General features: G+C 39.3%; 1 protein-coding gene across 3 annotated transcripts in view; it reads left to right on the top strand.

Annotated features, from left to right (window-relative positions):
- Positions 1 to 22,689, top strand: part of MYO3A (myosin IIIA) — a 175,805-nt gene that overhangs the window by 117,620 nt on the left and 35,496 nt on the right. For all 3 annotated transcript variants that reach the window (XM_067562387.1, XM_067562385.1, XM_067562386.1), the window contains 8 exons: positions 11,462 to 11,615; positions 12,897 to 12,985; positions 13,493 to 13,622; positions 14,377 to 14,456; positions 14,594 to 14,635; positions 15,151 to 15,228; positions 19,338 to 19,543; positions 22,102 to 22,213. In XM_067562387.1, coding sequence (XP_067418488.1) covers positions 11,462 to 11,615; positions 12,897 to 12,985; positions 13,493 to 13,622; positions 14,377 to 14,456; positions 14,594 to 14,635; positions 15,151 to 15,228; positions 19,338 to 19,543; positions 22,102 to 22,213 — 891 coding nt within the window. The remainder of the gene's footprint in view (positions 1 to 11,461; positions 11,616 to 12,896; positions 12,986 to 13,492; positions 13,623 to 14,376; positions 14,457 to 14,593; positions 14,636 to 15,150; positions 15,229 to 19,337; positions 19,544 to 22,101; positions 22,214 to 22,689) is intronic.

Below are 22,689 nucleotides of genomic sequence, written 5' to 3' on the forward strand. Positions count from 1 at the left end.
GGCCTAGGTCAAGTGAATTTGTCTTAGTCCAGTTCTCACTGAACAGGTGTCTGCATAACAAAAACCAACAACACAATTGACTTAAGTGGCTTACTTTTTGGCAATCTGAGCAATGAAGCCAATGATTGAATGAACATGGAGGGCTAAATTATTCCTTCACTGTTGGAGGTGGCACATTTCTGGGGTAGTCTGTGCTGCCATTGCCTGTGCTGTACGAGTTCTAGGGATAATAACTAGGGATGATGATCATAATAATAATGATAATACCTAGCTTTTATATAGAGCTTTTCAGCATTAGACATCAAAGGAAGGAAATATCATGATCTCCATTTTACAGATCGGGAAAGACATGCCCAGAAAGATGATGTGACTTGGGCTTTGGTTTTTAGCATTTTTACCATCGTCACTCTGGCACATTTAATGAGCTGTGAAATAAATTTCAAAACTGAACAACTGTATTACATCTAAGTATACTTTCATCTGAAAAGCAGCTCCTCTTCCATGCGTATTGTAAGCTCTTCATAACAGGGAGATATCACCTATATTTTTGTACATCATTGTACCTCCCACTGTATATAAACAATGTACATATCTAATTCTTCCTTTAAGTGGCTTGTTTCATTCCTGCTTATATAAGACACCAATTCTCTTTCCATGAACTGCCATGGTATTGGAGGTCGGCACATGCATTTGGGCCAACAGTCCCTAAATGTTACCATGTGGAGCTGATGGCAAGGCATTCTGAGTGGAAGGTCTTTAACTCTGAGATTCACTTTTCCTTCCAGTCTAACAGACCCCATTTGTTAACCCTGGAGGCACAATGTAAGGCTGATCTCTTTCCCAGGATTTCTGAGTGGAAGAAACGACAATTGGAATAAGTGTTGCCTCTTTATTTTGAGGAACATTTTTAAAAATTCCCTGCAAACATTGGGCCAGATTCATTCCTGAAGTCTGCTGGTGGATTGCCAGATGCACGTCATCCTGGTAGCAGAAAGTCTTGCAGGGGATGAGAAGGTCACAGCAGTGTAAGATGTCTACAACACTATTCGACTGGAGAGCATAGAACCAGTTAGTACAGTCCCAAAAGCTGATGGCACTGGCCAGGGAGGGGATGTAGTCAAGGACCCAGGGACTGTGTTTGTTCAGCACATTCCCCAGGCAGACTCTCCTCATGAGCCCCTTCTTAAAGCTGACCTCCCCCAGAGGAGAAGGTGACACTGCAAAGTGCACCTTCCAGACCCCAGAAGCGAACCTTCTCTTGGGGCACAGTTGTCCTGTGAGGATAAATCAAGTCCTGTGAGTGTATTAGTAAGTAATGCACCCTGAGATGGGTAACTGGGAATACTGAAAAAATGTGCAGTCAATTACAGAATAAATGTAATGAATCATGAATTGTACAGAACCTGTAGTGTTTCCAGTAACAAGTGAGGAGAGACTGCAGTGCTCCATGTTGTTACAAGTGCTTATGACATCAGCAAGTGAAGGGTAAATGCAGAGCGCCTGATTCTGATCTCGCTTGCATTGGTTTTATTCTGGGATAACTGCAGTAACTTCACTGCTGTTACCTTCTCCTTTGTAAAAGTGCAAATGAAGCATAATCTAGTCCAGAACCTAAATTCAGGTGTTGCAGAGAAGTGGAGAAGGAACTGCTGTCCAAAAATTGTATTTTAAGATGGATTTGCCTGTTATAGTTCAGTCTATAGCACATATAGTCTGCTTTAATGTCCTCTTTAAGAAGTAAAAAGCTTTGCTATTGCCCTTTAAAAAGTTATCATCCTGTGCTGTCAAATCTTGATATGCAAACTCAGGTAAAGCTTTGATTTGACCTTTAATGTGTTTCCATTGAACTGCCCTGAAATTCTCTTTCTGCCAGGAGGAAGCTGAAAATGTTAGATTGTTTAGAAAAAAAAATTTGCTTGAAATAAAATGTTCAGTGTTCCAGTGTATTAAGTATTATCCAGTCAATGCTTTATTAACCGAGGGGATAAAGCAGTGGACTGGGACTCAGAAGACCTGAGTTTTATTCCCAACTTTATCTGCTGTAGAACCTTAGGCATTTCATTTCACCTCTCTGTGCCTCATTTTCCCCATCTGTAGAAGGCGGACAATGATACTGATGTAAAGCTTTTTGAGATCTACTGATGAAAAACACTATATAAGAGCTGGGGTATTATTTATTGGAGTGCCTTGTGTTAACATGATAAGTCAGAGGCTTTGGGGAATAGATGAAGAAACGCAGTCTCTTTGGGAGAAAAACAGAATTTGTTTCTCCAAGTAAGCTCATGCATTTCTCCTTAGTTGGTAACAAAGTTCTCTGTTGTTTAAGAAAGCTAGCTTCACAAATGGTTTCTGTCTGTCCTTCAGTTTATCACCATGGAATTCTGATGAGTGACTAGAAGAATGAAATTTAACAAGTTTGCTCGATATTCCTTGTGAATCCTTTTTGTCAAACACTCTTCATGTCAATCGAAGTTGTAATTGCAGTTTTGATATGACGACTCTGGATTTAGTTATCTTTTCAAATTTACTACTGTCTTTGATTTATATGTCAAAGAGCAGAAAGATGTGAATAACAGGCAGAAAAAAGGGCTTTTTATGTGCACAAAGGAACATTTCTGGTTATTGCAATGATGGTTCATAAGGAATGGCGTGCAGTTACTTTTCCACATGCACACACATTTCTCCTGGTTAAAAACACAGACCAAAGTTGTATTTGAAGATTGAATTTGGGATTATGGACAGACTGTAATGGAGTTAACTCAATAACAGTGGGTACCCCTGGCTACCTTTTCAAATTCCTTATCTTGCAACCATTCGAGATACAGATCTGATATCTTCTCCTGAATGAATGCTCTCCAGAAGATAGTTCTTCTGCATGTGGAGTCACAGCATCATTCAGTCTATGTTATGCAATGCAGTGATATTGTTCCTGAATGTACTGCCTTTGGACAGTAGTCATTCCAGGGCAGATGACATCCAATATATGTACTTCACAGGCTAATTGGTTAAGAGATGTGCTACCTAAGGGTCTTCACACATCTCTGAGTTGTGAGGTACTCAGTTTGACAGTAGCTGTTCACACATCTCTACCCATGACTAATTGCATGACAACTGGGAGAGGGAATTTTTATAATCTATAGGTAAGAAATAGGAAATCTGGATTGAAATCCATCCCTCCTGTAGCTTCTTTGACATAACTTGGGTAACAATAAAGAAAAAATTTGGCCCACTCTGTTTGTCAGGATATGCCTTTGGGTCTGGGATAGGTAGAGGCTTATATCAGAGGCTAGGGGAGAAGGGTAGGGGAAAACCTTTTGAGGATCAATCATAGAATTTTCTTGAATCCAGGGAAACAAACCCTGAAAGATGCACAATGAATCTACCCCTCAGGTCCTGGGGATTGACAGAAGGCAGGACCATCCTCCCAGAAGTACCATGTCTCTGGCCCAACCTCTTGGTCTCTAACTGCACGGTTCTGAAGGCACCAGGTTGCCAGAGCTTCCCCAGCCTCTGTGTGGAGTAGCTTGTTTTGTGGAAAAGGATGGTAAGCGAGGAAGAGTTCAAGTGGTCATCCTTCATGTAGCAATGTCAGGCTCAGAATGGCTGTTAGAGCAGAGAGTTGCCTGCTGCAGCTAGTTTCTGTGCTCCCGGGTAGGTCTAAAGTTGAGAATAAAAGAATTTGCTGTTTAACACAAACCTTCATTGTGTGAATATGAAGCAAAACACAGCTTCTGCAGCCTACAGAGGTACCCTAAAGAGGGCGTTTCTCCTGCCTGGAGATGGGCCCAAGCTGCCAGCATTTCCATGGACCTGGCAGCTGAGGGGGGGACAAAGCATGTTTTCACTTCACCCTGCAGAAAGGGGTCTGTGTGGTTCAGGGAAGAGACACTACAATGGAGGGAGCTGACTTTTCCTCCCCACACAGGAATGATAGGAATCTGCATGGAGGTGGAACTAGGCAGTATTGGCCAGATGGACAACCTTTCCATTTCTCCATAAATGCTAGTTATTTCAGCACTGGTTGTGTTGTATTAGCAAAGATCTGAATTGTGATGCTTTACACAATGTATTTCAGAAGACTGACCTTCTCAGTGTGACTCATTATATAAGCATGTCAGTGGAATTTGATACAAGCTAATACATATGATAAAGGCATTGGTCAGGAGGTCCCTAACCTAATGTGCTTTTGGATAAAGCATGTGCGACATTCATTTTTGTTTGCAGTCTTGTTATAGCTGTGTTGGTCCCAGGATATTAGAAAGAAAAGGTGGCTGATAATATTTTTTTATTAGACCAACTTCTCTTGGCCTCTCTTCTTCAGGTCTGCAGAGCTTTGTGTAACTTGAAAGTTTGTCTCTTCACCACCAGAAGTTGGTCTAGTAAAAGATATTACTTCACCCCTCCTTGTCTCTCACATTTATTTTTAACTTTATAATTGCATCTTCTGCTTTAGTAAGAGGTAAAAGGCAGGTTCTGAATAAGGTCCTGAAGTTAATCTTTAAATCAAAGAGACTTCATATCATCACATCAACAAAGTGGCATTACTTGGTGACCTGGTTGCTTTTTATTAATACAAAATAAAATTACTCACTGCGCTGAATAGTATTCTCCCTATTGATTTAAATGCAGCAAACCTGCACAGGGAAATATTCCTAGAGTTGATCACAATGGATGCAGCATAAAATAAGAGCCCACGTACTTCAGTGTAGTGCAGTCATTCCTTGTGACATCCTAGCCATGTGAATATTGTCTTGTGGATTGTGTGATATCCACTAACTGAGTAGAAACTATTTTAGGGAATTCTGATGCTGTGAAAAATCACTGGAGATTGCAGTCTTCTACAGCTGATTCAGTTCCTTGTTTATGGCATATTAGAAATTAATGCAAATAAAATCTCTTTCATTATGGCTTTATAATACTTGTCATGTTAGTTTTTTATTCTGTCTCATTTTCATCATCATAATGGCTGAGGGAGCAGTATTGCACTTTACTGTTAATGGAAGTTTTTTTTCTTCCTGACATTACAACATTCTTGTTGCTTCCTGACATCCTTCACTGGCCTATGTGAAGTGCTTTAGTGGACTTGTTCCACATCCCAATAAACAGATGTAACCTTCACAAAACCTTGGCACTGACTGATACTCCATTCGGCAGTCTTAAGTGAGAAGCCGAAGACTGAATGATCATGGCTTAAACTACCCATATGGTCCTTCCAGGTCAGGATTGAGGCATATTAAGACAGTATAGGGAAGTGTGTGCTGCTGTTTTCATACTGTATAGCTATTTAGAAGTTCCATTTACTCTTAAATAACTGATCAGTTTCCAGTGCTGTTAAACTGTCTCCTTTCATAAGCATTAATTAATTTTAATTAATTAATTTTAGAAAAACTAATAATTGGAGATGTTGCTCAGGAATGCTTGTCTGAGAATGCATCAGTGTCACAGAAATATTTACTCCTTTTCTGACTATCATAATCAACAGAAGCAGATTATTATAATTATTATTTGTTTTCATGTAGATTGTTGACAATAAAAGTATCCTTAGTGATAACAGCTAGTGCTTGAACCTAACATCCCAATCTTGGGACAACTCCAACCCTGATCAGGGATTACAGAAACTTGGTGGAAAGATGACAATCAGTGGGACACAGTAATTCCAGAATACAAAATATATAGGAATGATGGAATAAATCATGCTGGTGGGGAAGTGGCATTATAGGTAAAAGAAAGCATAGAGTCAAATATAGTAAAAATTTTAAATGAATCAAACTGCTATAGAAATTCCATGCTTCAACAATAATAATATAGCAGTAGGCATATACTACCGACCAACTGACTAGGATGGTAAGAGTGATTGATTGTTAAATGCTCAGGGAGAGTATAGAGGCTGCAAAAACAGAAAATTCAATAATAATGAGGGATTTTTAACTATTGCTACATTGACTGGGGATATGTCACCTCAGAACAGGATGCAGGGATCAAATTTCTAGACACCTGTTCTTGGAGAAGCTAGTCCTGGAAGAAACAAAGGGAGAGGCAATTCTTGATTTAGTCCTAACTGGCATGGGGACCTGGTCCAAAAGGTGAATATAACTGAAACACGCAATGATAACAACCATAATGTAATTAAATGTAGCCACCTTGGAGGGGGGAAGAGACCAAAGAATCCCACCAACTAGCAATTAACTTTAAAAAGGGGAACTACATAAAAATGAGGAAGCTAGTTAAATGGAAATTAAAAGGAACAGTCACAAGAGTGAAATGCCTGGAAGCCACATAGAAACTTTTTAAAAACACCATCATACAAGCTCAAACTAAATGTAAGCCACAAATTAAAAAAAAAAATGTTAAGAGAACCAAAAAAATGTCACCATAACTAAACAATATAGTAAAAGAGGTGATTAGAGACCAAAAAAAATCCTTTAAAAATCCTACTGAGAAAAATGGAAAGGGGCATAAACCCTGGCAAGTCAAGTGTAAAAATATAATTAGGCAGGGCAAAAAAGAATGTGAAGAGCAACTAGCATGAGAAAGTCAGATCTGACAGCTGTAAGAGAGTGGTCTTATTGGGTAACAGAATGTGGGGGGGCACAAGATGGTGAAAAGCCCCTCCCCCAGCCTAAAGGGTGGAGCTACAGAGCCTGGGACTCAACTAATTCCAGGGGACAACAAATGAAAAAAACAGGAACAGGTATGAAGGTCAAAGAGTCAAAAATAAGGTACCGGAAGGGGACACCAAGCAGAGAACCCCGGAGAGCACCCTCTGCTCCTCAAAGATGTCTAAGGAGCCAGTGGCCACAGCCCCGAGGAACTCTGCCCGGATGTGTGATCGTATAGAGGAACGGAAATAGGCCCCACTTTGGCCAATGCCAGGAGGAGGCTTATGAGAAGGTCTCGCAACTTTGTGGAACCACAGATAGGGTGTGCATACATCAGGAGATGTGGGGAAAAGTGCAGCCAAAACCTTCTCCTAAGAAGGTTCTGGAAGAGCCAGAAAAGGGGCTGCAACCTGGCACACTCCAAGTAAACATGCGCCAGGGTCGGCCGTAGAATGGTGAAGGCCCTTTTTCCTATGAACTGAAACAAGTTTACTTCAGGTTAATTAGAGAGACCTAAGTCCAATTAAAGGCTGCTGGTGACCTTTAAAAACCTCTTTTCTGGTGTGAGAGAGAGAGGCAGGAGGGATGAGAAACAAACTGCAGCATGGTTAGGGGCAGTAGGGAGAAAAAGCTTCTCCTAGGAGGAAGGCTGCTCTCCTCCCTAGAGAGGTAGCAATCAAGTTAACTTTTATTTCGGGAAGGACTGGCAACCAGAAGCCAGTGTAATAAGGCAACACCCTAGAGAGGTGGCAAGAAAATATATTTATTTTATGTTGTGAGTTTGTTTGGGGTTTTTCGCTTAAGAGAATTAGTTGGGCCTACTCTGAAGCCTACCTTGTAAAATTGAAAAAATAAACCAAAGGAAAGAATTAAAACCTCCAGAGATGGACTGATTTACCCCAGACCCCCACCACTCAAGGGAGATATGCTGAGGCTCATGAGGCGAAGGAGGTGCCTTGCCACATTAGCAAAAGACACAAAAACCAACAGCAAAAATTTTCTAAATATATCAGAGGCAGGAAGTCTGCCAAACAATTAGTGAGGTCAATGGACAATCGAGGTGCTACAGGAGCATATAAAAGGAAGGTAGGAACATTGCAGAGAAGCTTAATGAATTCTTTGCATCAGTCTTTACTGCAGATGATGTGAGGGAGATTCTCACACCTAAGCCATTCTTTTTGGGTGACAAATCTGAGGAACTGTCCCAGATTGAAGTTTCAATAGAGGAGGTTTTGGAACAGATTGATATATTAAACAGTCATAAGTCAGCAGGACCAGATAGTACTCATCCAACAGTTCTGAAGGAACTCAAATATGAAATTGCAGAACTACTAACTGTGGTATGTAACCTATTGCTTAAATCAGCTTCTGTAGCAGATGACTGGAGGATAGCTCATGTAATGCCAACTTTTTTTAAAGGCTCCAGTGGCAATCCTGGCAATTACAGGCAGAAAATCTGACTTCCGTGCCAGGCAAATTGGTTGAAACTATAGCAAAGAATGGAATTATCAGACACACAGGTGAACACAATATGTTTGTGAAGAGTCAACATGACTTTTGTAAAGGGAAATCATGCCTCATCAGTCTATTAGAATTCTTGGGGGGGTTTTAACAAATCTGGGAACAAGTGTGATCCAGTGGTTATAGTATACTTGAACTTTCAGAAAGCCTTTGACAAGGTCGCTCACCAAAGGCTCTTAAGCAAAGCAAGGAGTCATGGGATAAGAGGGAAGGTCTTCTCATTCATCAATAACTGGTTAAAAGATAGGAAAAATAGGATAGGAATAAGCAGTCAGTTTACACAGTACAGAGAGGTAAATAGGAGAGTGCCACCAGGATCTGTACTTGGACCAGTATTGTTCAACATATTCATAAATAAACTGGAAAAAGGAGTAAACATTAGCAAAGTTGGCAGACAATACAAAATTATTCAAAATAGTTTAATCCAAAGATGACTGCGAAGAGCTATAAAGGAATATCACAAAATTGGATGACTGGACAACAAAATGGCAGATGAAATTCAAAGTTGATAAGTGCCAAGTAATGCACATTGGAAAACATAATCCCAACTATACATACAAAATGATGGGGTCTAAATTAGCTGTTGCCCCTCAAGAAAGAGATCTTGGAGTCATTGTGGATAGTTCTCTGAAAGCATCTGGTCAGGGTAAGGCGTCAGTCAAAAAAGCTGACAGAATGTTGGTAACCATTAGGAAAGGGATAGATAATATGACAGAAAATACCATAATGCTACTATCTAAATCCATAGTATGCCCACACCTTGAATACAGCATGCAGTTCTGGTCACCACATCTCACAAAAGATATATTAGATTTGGAAAAAGTACAGAGAAGGACAACAAAAATGATTAATGCTATGGAACAGCTTCCATATGAGGACAGATTAAAAAGACTGGGACTGTTCTACTTAGAAAAGAATTGACTAAGTAGGGTTATGATAGAGGTCTACAAAATCATGAATGGTGTGGAGAAAGTAAATAAGGAAGTGTTATTTACCCCTTCACATAACACAAGAACCAGGAATCACCCAATGAAATTAATAGGCAGCAGGTTTAAAACAAACATAAGGAAGTCTCAGCAGGGTAGCCATGTTAGTCTATATACAGCAAAAACAACGAGTCCTGTAGCACCTTAAAGATTAAGAAATTTCTGTGGGCATAAGGTTTCGTGGGCTGCAACCCACTTCGTCAGATGCATGAAATGGAAATCACAGATAGGAGGTATACATACACATCCAAGGATAAGAAACAACAATGGGGAGGGCAAGTGCTAATAAAGTCAGTTCAGGTAGAGTAGATGAGGCCTATTCACAACCATTAATTAGAAGGTGAGAATGTGTGAACAGTGACAATTACTTCTTGTAATGAGATAACCATTCCAAGTCCCTATTCAGACCCAGTCTGATAAGGAAGTAGTACTTCACACAACGCACAATCAACCTGTGGAACTTGTTGCCAGCAGGTCATCTTTATCTGGGCCTTCCTTGTTGGATCAAGATCTCTGATTTTATTAATTATACTTTTGGTTCCATTTGACTGAAAGGTGAAGTCACCTGAGGTCTCAAGACGTGCTTTTCTTGTTGTAATGCAATATGTGGTGATTAAATGCTTTCCAAAATGTGCTCTGTGTTACCCGACTCTTTCAGACTAAGGTGAACTCTATACAGGGGAAGATCTTCATGGGTCTGGAACTTCTTTCTGTTTAGTTATAGGGGGCTTCAATTGTTGAATGTTATCCCTCTGTTAGGAAGCAGTGTAGTCCTTATCATACTGTATTTAAAATGAAAACAGCAACACTGGATTGATGATATCACTTATTAAGACAAAAACTGTCATGGTAAAACAAATGGTAACTATACAGGATTTTGCTCTTTGGATTAGAAAAATGGTTTGTGAAGAAAATTAAAAGGCTTTAATTAACTGTTTTGTGGGTTCAGGGAAGAGACTGCAAGAGTATTAAAGAAAAATCTGCCTACTTTCCTCTGATTTTAATAAAAGCCTTTAAAAACAAAAGAAAAACCACAACAAATGCTGAGGACATGGTATGTTTGCAGAAGTTTGCTTAGTAAGTTTTCTCATCACCTTGAGAAGCCTGAGATATCTGTATTCCTGAAAAAATTAGACTTTTTTGTTAATACCACATTCAATACACTGGCCTAAATTTTCAAAAGTGATTATGGGGTCCAATTTGAGACCCTTGATTTTCAGAAAATTTTGAGCTCTAGACTTCTCAAAATCAGGTCCCCTTCAAGTGTCTCAAGTTGGGCCCCCAAAAATTAAGGCACTCAAAATGCCTAGTCATTTTTGCAGATCTTGAACACTGTACCAGCAGAATAGTTCCAGAGGGGTAGCCATGTTAGTCTGTATACAGCAAAAACAACAAGAGTTCTGTGGCACTTTAAAGACTAACAAATTTAATATTTGTAGGCATAAGCTTTCGAGAGACTTCAGCTCTCTTCTTCAGATGCAGTAATACAGAAAATAGGTAACACAGAGGCATCTTATAGATATCCAGATGCATTGAGAACAATGGGGGAGGTGGAGTCCGGTACTTAAGACCTAATGACGACCATTGAATAGGTGGTGAGAATGGGTGAGCAAAGTAATTTACCTTCGGTAGTGAGATAGCCACTCCAAGTTTCTGTTTAAACCCAGTTTGAATGTGTCAAGTTTGCAGATCATTTCTAACTCAGCAGTTTCTCTTTGAAGTCTGCTTTTGGAGTTTTTTTGGAGAAGTACATCAATTTTCAGGTCAGAGACAGAATGCCGTGGTGAATTAAAGTGTTCTCCCACTGGTTTATGGATGTTGTTATTTTTTATGTCTGATTTGTGTCCATTTATCCTTGTGCGTAGTGATAGTCCAGTTTGGCCAATGTACATGGCAGAGGGGCATTGATGACACATGATGGCATATATAATGGTCTGAATAATGAAGCAATGTGGAATATAAATGAAGCACCCAAATGACTTCGGAACAATTTTGTTTCAATGCAGACTAGTGGAATGAACAGTGGAAGGACGATAAAGTCTCTATCTTGCCTACAAACACTGTAGCTTGTGCTCTTTGACTTTGTTATGTTCTTGTGAATACATGGGACGCATATGACCTTGCAAAACACACAGCACAAGGCCCTGTATGTCTGAAGGCAAGATGAAAATGTATAGTATTGCCATGTGTTACAACATTCAAAGTGACATTCATTGTTACAAAACATTGATGCATTCACCCCTTGGGTATTGTTTAGTCTATGTTGTTATGATTCCATTCAGTTGTCGGTTTGTGAATCATATTCTGAAACTACTCTGTGTTTGTGCATGAAATGTATATTATCACCTGTTACAGAATGAATACCTATATGAAGGTGTTGATGCAAGAGTTATAGAGTATGAGGACAACAGGCCTCTCTTAGATATGTTCCTCCAGAAACCAATGGGTTTATTTTCTCTACTTGATGAGGAAAGTCGATTCCCACGAGCAACTGATCAGACACTTGTAGGTAGGTATATGTTATACTTACTTAGGAGGTTTAAGTTTTAAAGTTCTGTAAAAAAAAAAAAGTGTATCTTTATTATCATTTCCTATATTTTCAGTGAACGTGTTCCAGTTTCACAGGACATTTCAGGGAGAGGGGAACTGGATCCAGCTCTGAAATTAATATTTCTTCTTATGGAAAACAGTGAGATGGGCCTGAGCTACAATAGATGGGTCCAGATTTCGAACACTCCAGCATTAAGGAATGTTTGGATCCAAGGTTTTGGAGATAAGGACCAGTTTGGATCCAGATCTAGGATCAGAGTGCAAGAACCCCTTTCTTAGCATTAAAGGGGTGTTGGGATCTGGGGCTTTGGTCTGGCCCATCTCTTATCAAGAAGTTCTAATTCTATAAGGTAATGGCTATGAAACTAGCACAAAGGCACAGAAACTTCTCACTGTGTTAAAACAAAGCAAATACTGTGTCAGAGCTTATCTACATGCAAAGTGGAACCAAAATCCCTAAACTGGTTGTAATTTACACCTTTAGTGTCCAGTGTAGCTCAGTGTGTGGACAATCTTCTTTTGGAATAAGAATGTCTACACACAGACTTGCACTGAAATAACTCTAGATGTGAGTTACAACTGATTTAGTTAGTTTGGTTCTAGATTCAGTGTAGACAAGCCCTCACTTCAGTCATTATTCACATATAAAAAGAACAGGATCAGGGTTATGGGTGACCTCAGATCATCACAAAACAAAACACCCTACAATACTGCAGTGTGTTTTTTATAGCCAGACAGCAGATGTAATATGAGCTCTTTGCGTATCTTGATACTTATATAACCAACGTCACTAAGGCCATGTCTACACTAGGAAGCTTACAGTGACACCCCTGAATGACATTAGTTTTGCCAGCATAAGTGGTAGTGTAGACATGACCTGAGTGCCTCCAAAAGCATCAATTAATTTATCTTCGCAACACTCTGTAAAGTAGGAAGGATTATTATCCTCATTTTGCAAATGGGGAGCTAAAGCAAAGAAGTGAGTTGTCCAAGGTCACACAGGAAATCTGTAGCAAAGCCAATAATTGAAGCAAGAACTGTTGGGTCCTTGTCCAGTGCCTTATCATACGACCATTCTGACGATTCTTTCTCCTTCTCTTTAAAAAATGTCAGTCTGTTTCTGCATTTGCCTGAAAAGCCAGTTCAGTTTCCTTACTAAAGTCCTGATCCAAACTGCTGTGGACTCATCGCTGTTTTTGTACAATTACTCCAATGAGATAAACTTTGTATCTGCTTACAGAAAAATTTGAAGATAACTTAAAGTCAAAATATTTTTGGAGACCCAAAAGAGTAGACCTAACCTTTGGGATTTACCATTATGCAGGAAAGGTAAGAGAACTTAAACATATTTTTGTTGATTTATCAACGTTGGGGAAGATTCTCAGACACAACTTTAAGTTAGATACATAGCTCTCATTGATTTTTCAATGATATTTGGGTATCTAACTGACCCTTGTGCCTTTGAAAATCTCCCCTGTTGTGGATACATAGATCTCTAAGAAGTGATGATAAGTCTAATATGAACACCTGTGCATTGTGAAGAACAAATGTTTCATGACACCTGCAGCATTTAGCCACTAGCTTCACATTTTTCTTTCATGATTATCATCTTAATATCTCTACATATTAAAAATTAAAGCTAGCAATGGCCAAAACAGAAGGCTGAATTACTGCCCCTTATGACTGCAAAACTATTCTCTCCGTTAACATATTACAGGCCACATTTTAGAGTACCTACAACTAGGCTAACATTCTGAAAGCCCAGAAACTACAGTAGTAAGCAGCATCTGATGCACAAAGAAAAGCTGTGTAACTATAAATGCACTTTTTAAACAGGTTCTTTATAATGCAAGTGGATTCTTAGCCAAAAACAGAGAGACCTTGCCAGCTGACATTGTGCTGCTGTTGCGGTCATCAGAAAACAATCTGACTCGGCAGCTGGTAACCCATCCTCTTACCAAAACAGGTAATGTATTGCCAGTAATTGTGGCAGATCTTTCCAATCCAACTAAGTAGCCCCTCAATACTGAACACTCCTGGTTTTTGTCTGCCTATCAAGTGATATTACACAGCTTTGGTGGCTTTCAGCCAATGCTAGAAACTAAACAGAATGGGTAAGTTTCCCCAAAATTGGAGTTTAGAAATCCAGTATCATCTTGTGTCATCACCTTTCACTGTGCCATGGAACTAATGATTGTTGTAGTAATACATCTGTGTATGTTCTGTGGTTTTTAAACAGGAAATGTTTTTCCATTATATTGTATAAACTCCAATGTAATGGGCATCTGTGCCAGAAAATACGTATTTTTCTCCTACAGTTACCTGTACAATCAAGTGGGAGCTATATTTGTGGTAGAACAGGAAAGCTACACTGAATAGTAGAGAAAGTCTAACAGATAATGCTCTAAATTTTATCATATCTTTCAGAGCTTGGCTTTATTCAGGGTATAAGAGTTATTAAAATATGGATTGTGGGTGAATTTTTAAAGTGAGAAAGCTTTTTTTTAATTTTAAAAAGAGAATAAAAAAGCTATTGACATTGTTTCATCTCAGAGTAGCTGTTGCTTTCTCAAAGTTCATTCTCAAAGGCTAGAGGGAAAATAAAGACACACGTGGGAGCCAAGGCTTTGTATAGACATGATGCCAGGAGCTTGGGTAATGTGTTTTTTAGTTTAACTGAAATATAAAAGTTTGTAGCAGGTTCTCTCATCTTTCCTTAGGTAACCTGGCACATACCAAAAGCAAAAGTGCAATAAACTACCAGATTTGGACCCCCCAGAAATCAATCAGTCGTACTAAGGTAAGAAACCTAATTTCACAGCAGTGTATTGAACCCTCATTTAAAGTAGACAAAGGCAATATTGTTATTGCTACTGAAAGTAAGCAAGTAACCCCTTCCTTGGTTTTTCTCCCTCTCCTATTTTCTTTTCTGTTTAGCTGGATATCTTTGTGTTGTGCAATTCGTATTCCTTCCGTGAGGTAAAAACCTAAAATTTCCCTTCTTTCTGACTATAGTTTTATAACTACTTCAGAAAACAAAGAATATTTCCTTAACTTTACTATCATAGTTAAAAGGAGAAAATAAAAATATTGTATCTAATTAGTGTGGAGTATGGTCATGTTCTATAGAGAGTAACCAAAATAACAGTGATGCTGAAATTATGTTCAGGACATCAGCAGTATTTGATGTAAAAAAAAAAAAAAAAGTCTCCTCTTATTATGCTATTTATGACAGTTATCTGGATGTTCAGTTATCAAACTGTGTCCTCAATATATGTGTGTGTGTGTGTGTGTGCCATGTGACAAAATAGTGTAACGTGCTTGTGCAACAATTCTGATTTTGCTAGTGATTATTCAATAGCCTTTGCAGTTTAGAATACATATTTCTTCTTATTAGTGGTGTTCTTTTAAAGGGCACATTGTTGTGATATTGCAAAATAAACTACAGGCTTTGTAAAGACAAGAAGTGTCATTTTCTTTCTTGATCTATATAGAATGAAACTGGAGATACTATGCCTCATCCAAGAGAGACAACCAATATGAAAACACAGACAGTCGCTTCTTATTTTAGAGTAAGACACCAACTCTTTTCTTATGTTATGCTGGAGTAGAATTAATATTTATTGTTTCAGCATTTAAAATGCATCTCCAGGTGCGCGCACACATGATTTCAATTACAGCAAATCACAAAGACAATAAGAGTTCATGAAGTGCGTAGATACCTCAGTGATGAGTGCAATATAAATGCCTAGATCAGAGTAATGTGATGGTTCACGTTTCGTTTGATGGAGTAGAATTAGTCACAGGCCCAGACTTCACTCCTCCTGGTACAAGTTGATGTAAATTACACCTTCCTGTGCCACACTGGACTACGGTGCCCCAAGGATGATAAACACAAGGGAGAACAGGGACTAGTGATGTTGGATCTCTTTCAGGGTTTGAGCAGATGATGGCAGATTTCATTTCCACCAATGCTCCATAGAAACTTCAGTGGTGAGGCTGCTGAGGAGATGCACTCCCTGGCCTCCTCCTCTGTCAATGCTATTCCCTTTCCCTATACGTGGCCATGTTCTCCATCCCCTCTACAGAACATTGCCACGATGTGACTTCCCTTCCTTTGCAGATTATAATGACACTGAGTCACAAAATCATAGTAATTTTTACAAACAAATGAAATCATGCTGATAATCATTATTTGGTATTTATTCCTGAGTGCAATGCTCAGGCAATTATTCCACCAGAATAACAAAAAAGCAAGCATAGTCTAGGGCCTAGGGGCTGTTCAATTCCCTGCTCTGCCAGAGACTTCCTGTAGCCCCTCACTTAATCTCTGTGCCTGAGTTTCCCATCTGTAAAATGGGGATAATGGAACTTCTCTACCTCGTGGGACGGGGACTGGGGGGGGGGAGGCTTGGGAGGATAATTCATTACAGAATGTGAGATGCTCAGTTACTACAGTATTAGTGGCTGTATAAGTACCTAAAATAGACTGACATACAGAGCATTCACAGCAGGTGATGCATATACCCTGTAGAGCATTACTACTGTAAAGCATATTCCAGAGCTGAAAAGTATATACAGAATCTAAGATAAAAGAAAATAATCAATCTTATAGTCCTTAAGCATCACTAGAATTAAACACTGTTACTGCCGTCCACCTTTGTCTTTCTCTTAAATGCTATATTCCAGATGCTAATACATAAAGAATCTACCTTTGAAAACAGCTTCTACCAAAATACACAAGTGCATTTATATTTCTTGTATGCTAATTAGTCCACCATGACACTTGGAGCTGGCTAATTTGAGGCCTGATCCTGCATTCTCAACTCCCATTGATTCATATCTTCCAGCAAAAATATAAAAGGTGCCTCAGAGAATGCTACTGCTTCTTATGAAAATATTTTATTTACTTTCAGGATAAAGGATAGCAAAGAATAATAGGCTCTTTGTTTAGCAGATAGAATAAAGCACCTTCCATTACTAACAGGGAGATGCACTAGATAATGTGCTAGTACCATATTAGGATGATATCTTTTTAACATTTTTGACAGACAGTAATAGAGAGCCTTGTTTTTCCACTCTAATTTCTATGATTTTATGAATTTACAGCAAATCTAGGAAGGCAAGGTGGGTGAGGTAATATCTTTCATTAAATACAAACTTTCAAGCTACACAGAGCTCTTTCTCAGGTCTGGGAAAGATCCTGAGGTCTAGTCTGCACTACAGACCAATATCAGTATAACTATGTCGCTCAAGGGTGTGAAAAATCCACACGCCGGAGCAACATAGTTATACCAACCTAACTCCCTCCCCCCTACCCCTGTAGACAGCGCTATGTTGGTGAGAGAGCTTCTCCCACCACCATCGTTACTGCCTTTTGGGGAGATGGATTAACTATGCTGACGGGAGAACTCTCTCCTGTCTTCTTAGAGCATCTTCATTAAAGTGCTACAGAGACGCAGCTGTAATAGTGCAGCTGCAGCAATGCAAGTTTTAAATGTAGGCATGCCCTCAGAGTGTCACAGATGAATACAAGGTCAAACAGATAGTTTAGTATAAGTAGTTAGCACATATTCTAAGGGACCATTCAAGGTGAAGTGGCCTGTTAGCACCCCGGTAGTCATAGGATAAAAAGGGGGATTAGTGGGTTACAGATTATCATTATGAACCTTAAATCCAGTATCTTTATTAAGACCAGGATTTTTAGTGTCTATAAAGTTATGACTCAAAGCTTCCAGGCTTGTCTTTTGAAAGTGTTGTGCAGTGTTGTGTTGAGAGGTCAGATATAGAATGAGCACTTTGTGAAAAGTGTTCACCCACAGGTGATATGGTGTTATTGTCTTTTATCATTTTCCTTTGTGAGAGCATAGTGACTGTCTAGTTTCATTCACATAGTTATTATCGGGGCATGTAGAGCATGGGAGGAGGTCCACCACATGTTGTGATAGGCACGTTTAGGACCATGGATCTTGAAAGGAGTGTTGTGGGGGGTGTTGATCGTTGTAGCAGTGGAGATGTGCCTTCAGGTTTTGCATCTGTTATTCTGGCAGGTCTGGTGCCAGAGGGGGGTCAGGAAATATTTCTACCAGGATGGGATCCCCATCGAGTATGGGTTGTTGTTGTTTGATGATATAGTGCATACATAAAATCTAGCAACAGATACAGAGATTTGGATTTGCTAAATCTTGACAGCAGTGGTGCCGTGGAAACCCCTGTCCAAAGCCTGATTGCCGTTGCAAGCAGAAGAGGATTCAAACTGAATCCTGCTACCTTACTCGTATGCAGAAATCTACAGATGACTGAGAAATGCATCTGCAGATTTCAGTGGCAGTCTTTTATTCATTAGCTTGTCCTAGCTGATTGAGCTGCATCACCAAGCTACTACAACAAAGTTAATTTAGCACCATGCCACACAGTGCGGCATCTGTCCAGAATGAAAATACAAATTTTAATACGTAATATATGCAGCTTGAAATCCTACACTGGAGACGTGTGTCTAGCCTACTATCACTTAGCTGTCTTACGGCTCCTGGCTGCTACTTTCCTTTGAGTCACTTTGAATTAGGAATTAGCCTCTTCATCTGTGTGTTAATAGGATCCTGCAATGGAGCAATTCTGTAGAAACCCGTTAGGACCACAAGGTACAGATTCAGCCCTGTTGGCATGGAGAGCTACAAATCAAATCTCCCTGTGCCAGGCTGGATGGGGACAGTGCAAAGCATTGGTGTGAATTGTGAACTGGTGTTTCCACTCCTGCTCTCCCCACAGGTCCTCCTGGAAAGGGCAGCTCTAGTTAGTTACATCAGGTGGCTCCATAAGAGAACCAAAGGAACATGCTGAATCAAATGGGCCTAGCCAGACATGCTTTGGGCCTGTTTGGTTATTTTCATTCCTTCCCCAGCAAAGAAAAGATTACATTTTCTGTTTTGCTACACTTCAACCTCCCATCCTTAACCCGACCTCCTACTGCCTGGTGTCCCAATCAGCTCCTGTCCCAGGGATGAATGAGGCCTTTATACAAATATTAAATATGGGAGCATAGAAAATTTGTTTTTTAATTTCCTAATAATGAGATGCAGTTACCTGATAGATGGCCCAATCTTGTGGTATTTGCTCTTGCCAAAACAACCATTCATTTCACATTTGTAAAGGCATTTCTTATTTAAAACCTTTCTGTTTTTACAACTCTGGTCAGAATCAAGGTTCCCTAGGTGAAGTGCGCTTTCCAGTTCTCACCTGTGCAACACGACATGGCTGATGCAGTTCAGCAGCATCAATAGCAATGCAATGGGCATCAAAGACGCTTACAAAAAATATACAGGTTGATGTTTGGGGTTTTTTTTAACTGTCATCAAAACCAGGGCTGCTTCCAAAAATAAAGCTGGTGTTTAATTAGTTGTTAGCACTGTAGATTATTACAATTTGTGGGACCATACTGGTGGGGAATTTGCTCTTCATACTTGTCTGAAGGTAATGTTTGGCTCAAGTATAGTAGATGTCAGAGAGGCTAGAATTTCAGCTTGTTTTCTCTACAATTAAACCACTAGCAGAATACAAATGGATTTGCAGTTATATCCACAGTACCACTTATGTGAAATGAAATTTCAAATGCACAGATGTGCTTGTACAATAGGAGGCTTTTATATATGACAACAGAAAACGTTTCTGTATTTTCTTGAAGTATTCTCTGATGGATCTGTTATCAAAGATGGTGGTTGGCCAGCCTCATTTTGTCCGTTGCATCAAGCCAAACAACGATCGGCAGGCGCACAAGTATGACAAAGAGAAGGTACTGGTGCAGCTACGTTACACAGGAATTTTGGAGACAGCAAGAATTCGGAGACAGGGTTATTCTCATCGCATACTATTTGCTAACTTCATAAAACGGTAAGTGCATGTACATATGAGCCTTTTTCTATGATTGTTGTCTGATGTTTGCTGAATGTCATCTGTATGCTTGGCACTGTATAAAACAGAGATAAAGTCAAAGTCCTTGCCAGAGATCACAAGCTAGACTGGACAGAAAGAATATTTCAGACCTGAGGTTAACACCTCATTTTGATTTATAGGGAAAGGTCACACATCTCTGAGCTGTTGTTTCAAGCTCGCTGCAGACTCAGGCAGACATCATTCTGCTCACAGTTTGAAAGTTGTCTTCAAAACTATAAGGGTTAGTAACTTCACATTTTAAATAAAATCTCAGAATTTAGTGCAAAAGATGAAATCCTACAAAAAACATTACTGTATCTCTAGTCACCGACAGCCAGCCCAGTTCAGCTTCTAGCTTTGCAGAGGAACATCATGATTTGGTTATTGCTTATTAAAGATTAAGATATAAGTGCATAAATACATGGTTTTGTTTTTTAAAATGCAGTTGATACGCATTATTCATTGGTTCAAAGATTAGTCTCACCCTTCTTATGACTTGGACAAGGTTAAATAAAAAAGGTTTGACTCATAAGAGAATTATTAAAGAATTATTTTGCATTTCTTTTTTACAACTGTTGAAGCCAGACATTTTCCTGAGAAATCTAAGAACTTAGATTTACACAGGAAAAACAGGAGAAATTGTGCAGATAACCCCCACTCTGACAGAAACTCTTAAAACTAATGGGCATTAGAAGTGGAGGGTAATGACAGAGACACAGGAGAACTAACTAATGGTTTGATAGGTTGTTTCAGAAGAGAGCACTAATGGGGCCATGACAGTGTCAGAAAAGCACAGCTTGATGAAAGCTGTTGAACATAGTTTCAAGAAGTGAACAAGGTGTGTCTGGGGCTTGGGTTGTTGCTTTTAAAATTTTACTGCTAGTGTAAAAGGGGGGAAGCAGACAGCATAGGGGGCCAGATCCTCCATGGGTGGACATCACTCACACTCCACTGATTTCAATAAGGCTATGTTGATTTACACCAGTGGAGCATCTGGCCCAAAGCACAAGGAGTTTTATTTAACAACTGACAGATTTTTATTGAGACTTACAGTTATAGGCCTGGGAAAATGAGACAGGTGGTTTAGTGGACTGGAAATTAGCCAAGCCAATCAGCAGTAAAAAGAAGAAGCTGCAGGAACTCATAGGGATAATATATTGTCTCTCCTGTTGCCCTCATTTACACCTGAGCAATCCAGGTCTTCTGTGTACAGAGGAGCTGAATGACAAGAAAAGAAGACATCCAAACTTGAAGGAGGCTCACATAGTGTCCACATAATTATTCTTGAAATAAGAAAACTAGGAAAAGAGTTTATTGTTTTCAAAACATTTGCATGTAAAGGACAATAAATATATGGAATAAGTTTCTTAAAAGGGCTAGTAAAGCTAGATATAAGAAGATATCTAGGTGACTATTCAAACTAACAAAAGGTGGGGTGTTATAAGGAATAATGAGAAGACAGTGCTCATTACACAGATTTCTTGAGGGACATGGAATTTATTCATTGATTTTAGAGACCGCCTACGATTCTTCTGCATGCTAATTTCTGCCTTCTCAGAAAAAGCCTGGTTAAATAGTATTTGCAATGTGCCAAACTGAGACTGTCAAAGCAATGGTAGAGCAAGTTCTAAGGTGAGACACTCATATCAGAATGCACTGTCTTCAGCTGAATGCATCCAGGAACTGTCATCTTAGAGCATTTCTGCTGATCTCAAATGCTGATTAAAGCATAAGGAGAGAGAAGCATTCTCTAAGATATGCAGGACCCAAACTGCAAACGGTTTTATAGATCAAACCAACACCTTAAATGGTATTCAGCAAAGAACTGTAAGCCAGTACAGTCTCTGCAACACACATGTAATATGCTTCCAGCAAGGAGCAGGGTACTGGAACTAGGGGTGCTGGGGGTGCGGCAGCAACCCCTGGATTGAAGTGGTTTTCCGCATATACAGCGTTTACAGTTTTGTTCAATGGCTCTCAGCACCCTCACTATAAAAATTGTTCCAACACCACTGGCCAGAGGTTAGTAGGCAGCCTCCTTCTGTACCAGCTGAAGTTGAGTGGCCCCAAATATTGTAATCCCAGTGAGAGGTGGCAGAGGCCTGGGTATTAAATTCAGTATTTGAAAGAATACAATTAAACAGAAAACAACTGCAAATAAAATGATTGACATGTTCTTTGTTACTGATGTAAGGGCATATCCACAACATGTAAAGAAGATGTAAAGGCAAAGAATTGGCAGGCTCTCACTAGAAAGCATGCTTTCTAAAAGTCCTATAGTGATGTTAATAGGACTAAACAACCCTCCGGGACATAAGATGTCTCCCATGCACCTTTAACTGTGTTTCTAGATGCTAGATAAAAACACACAGTGATTTTTGGCATGTTCTTTTTTTTGTACATTATGTTTTGTTTGAAAACATTTTAAATCGGGTTTTGTTTAGATGAATGGCGTGTAACTGCATCTTTCGTTCATTCCATATAACTGGAATAAAGAATCATATTTTTTCTTTTAGGTATTACTTCATCTGTTACAAAGCAAATGATGATCCCCCAGTCAGCCCTGAAACCTGTGCTGCTATCTTGGAAAAAGCCCGCCTTGACAACTGGGTTCTTGGAAAAACCAAAGTAATATTTTCACATACTTTGCATAGATTGCACTATGTGTTTATAAAGAAATTCTGCTCTCAGTTACTCCACTGGAGTCACTTTGGATTCACATTGGTAAAAAACTTATTTCATTGGACACCCATCACTAACATTTAAGCTGAAGTCCTGGCCCCATTGAAGTCAATGGCAAAACTCCAGTCAATTTCAGTGGGTCCAGGATTTCATCCCTAGTATACAAAGAAGTGTAAAATGTTGAAAGTTCTCATATTTTCTTTTTGAAACTCTGCTCATCAGATCCATTGAGCTTATCATAACAAAGCAGGAGATCACTCAAGTTCTAAACTTCCATTTTAAAGGAAAACTAAGCCTCTGGTAGAGCTGTGTGAAGAAAGGATTTTTTTGTTTGTTTTCTGTCAGATCCAAAAAATAGGGGAAAAATCATTTTGGATTGACCCAAAATAAATATTTAGGCAAATCTAAAAGTTTGAAAAATA

Source organism: Emydura macquarii, unplaced genomic scaffold, assembly GCF_026122565.2.
Source record: "Emydura macquarii macquarii isolate MOO-44397 ecotype Brisbane River unplaced genomic scaffold, CSIRO-AGI_Emac_v2 contig_2422, whole genome shotgun sequence".
In the NCBI taxonomy this organism is placed as follows: Eukaryota; Metazoa; Chordata; order Testudines; family Chelidae; genus Emydura; species Emydura macquarii.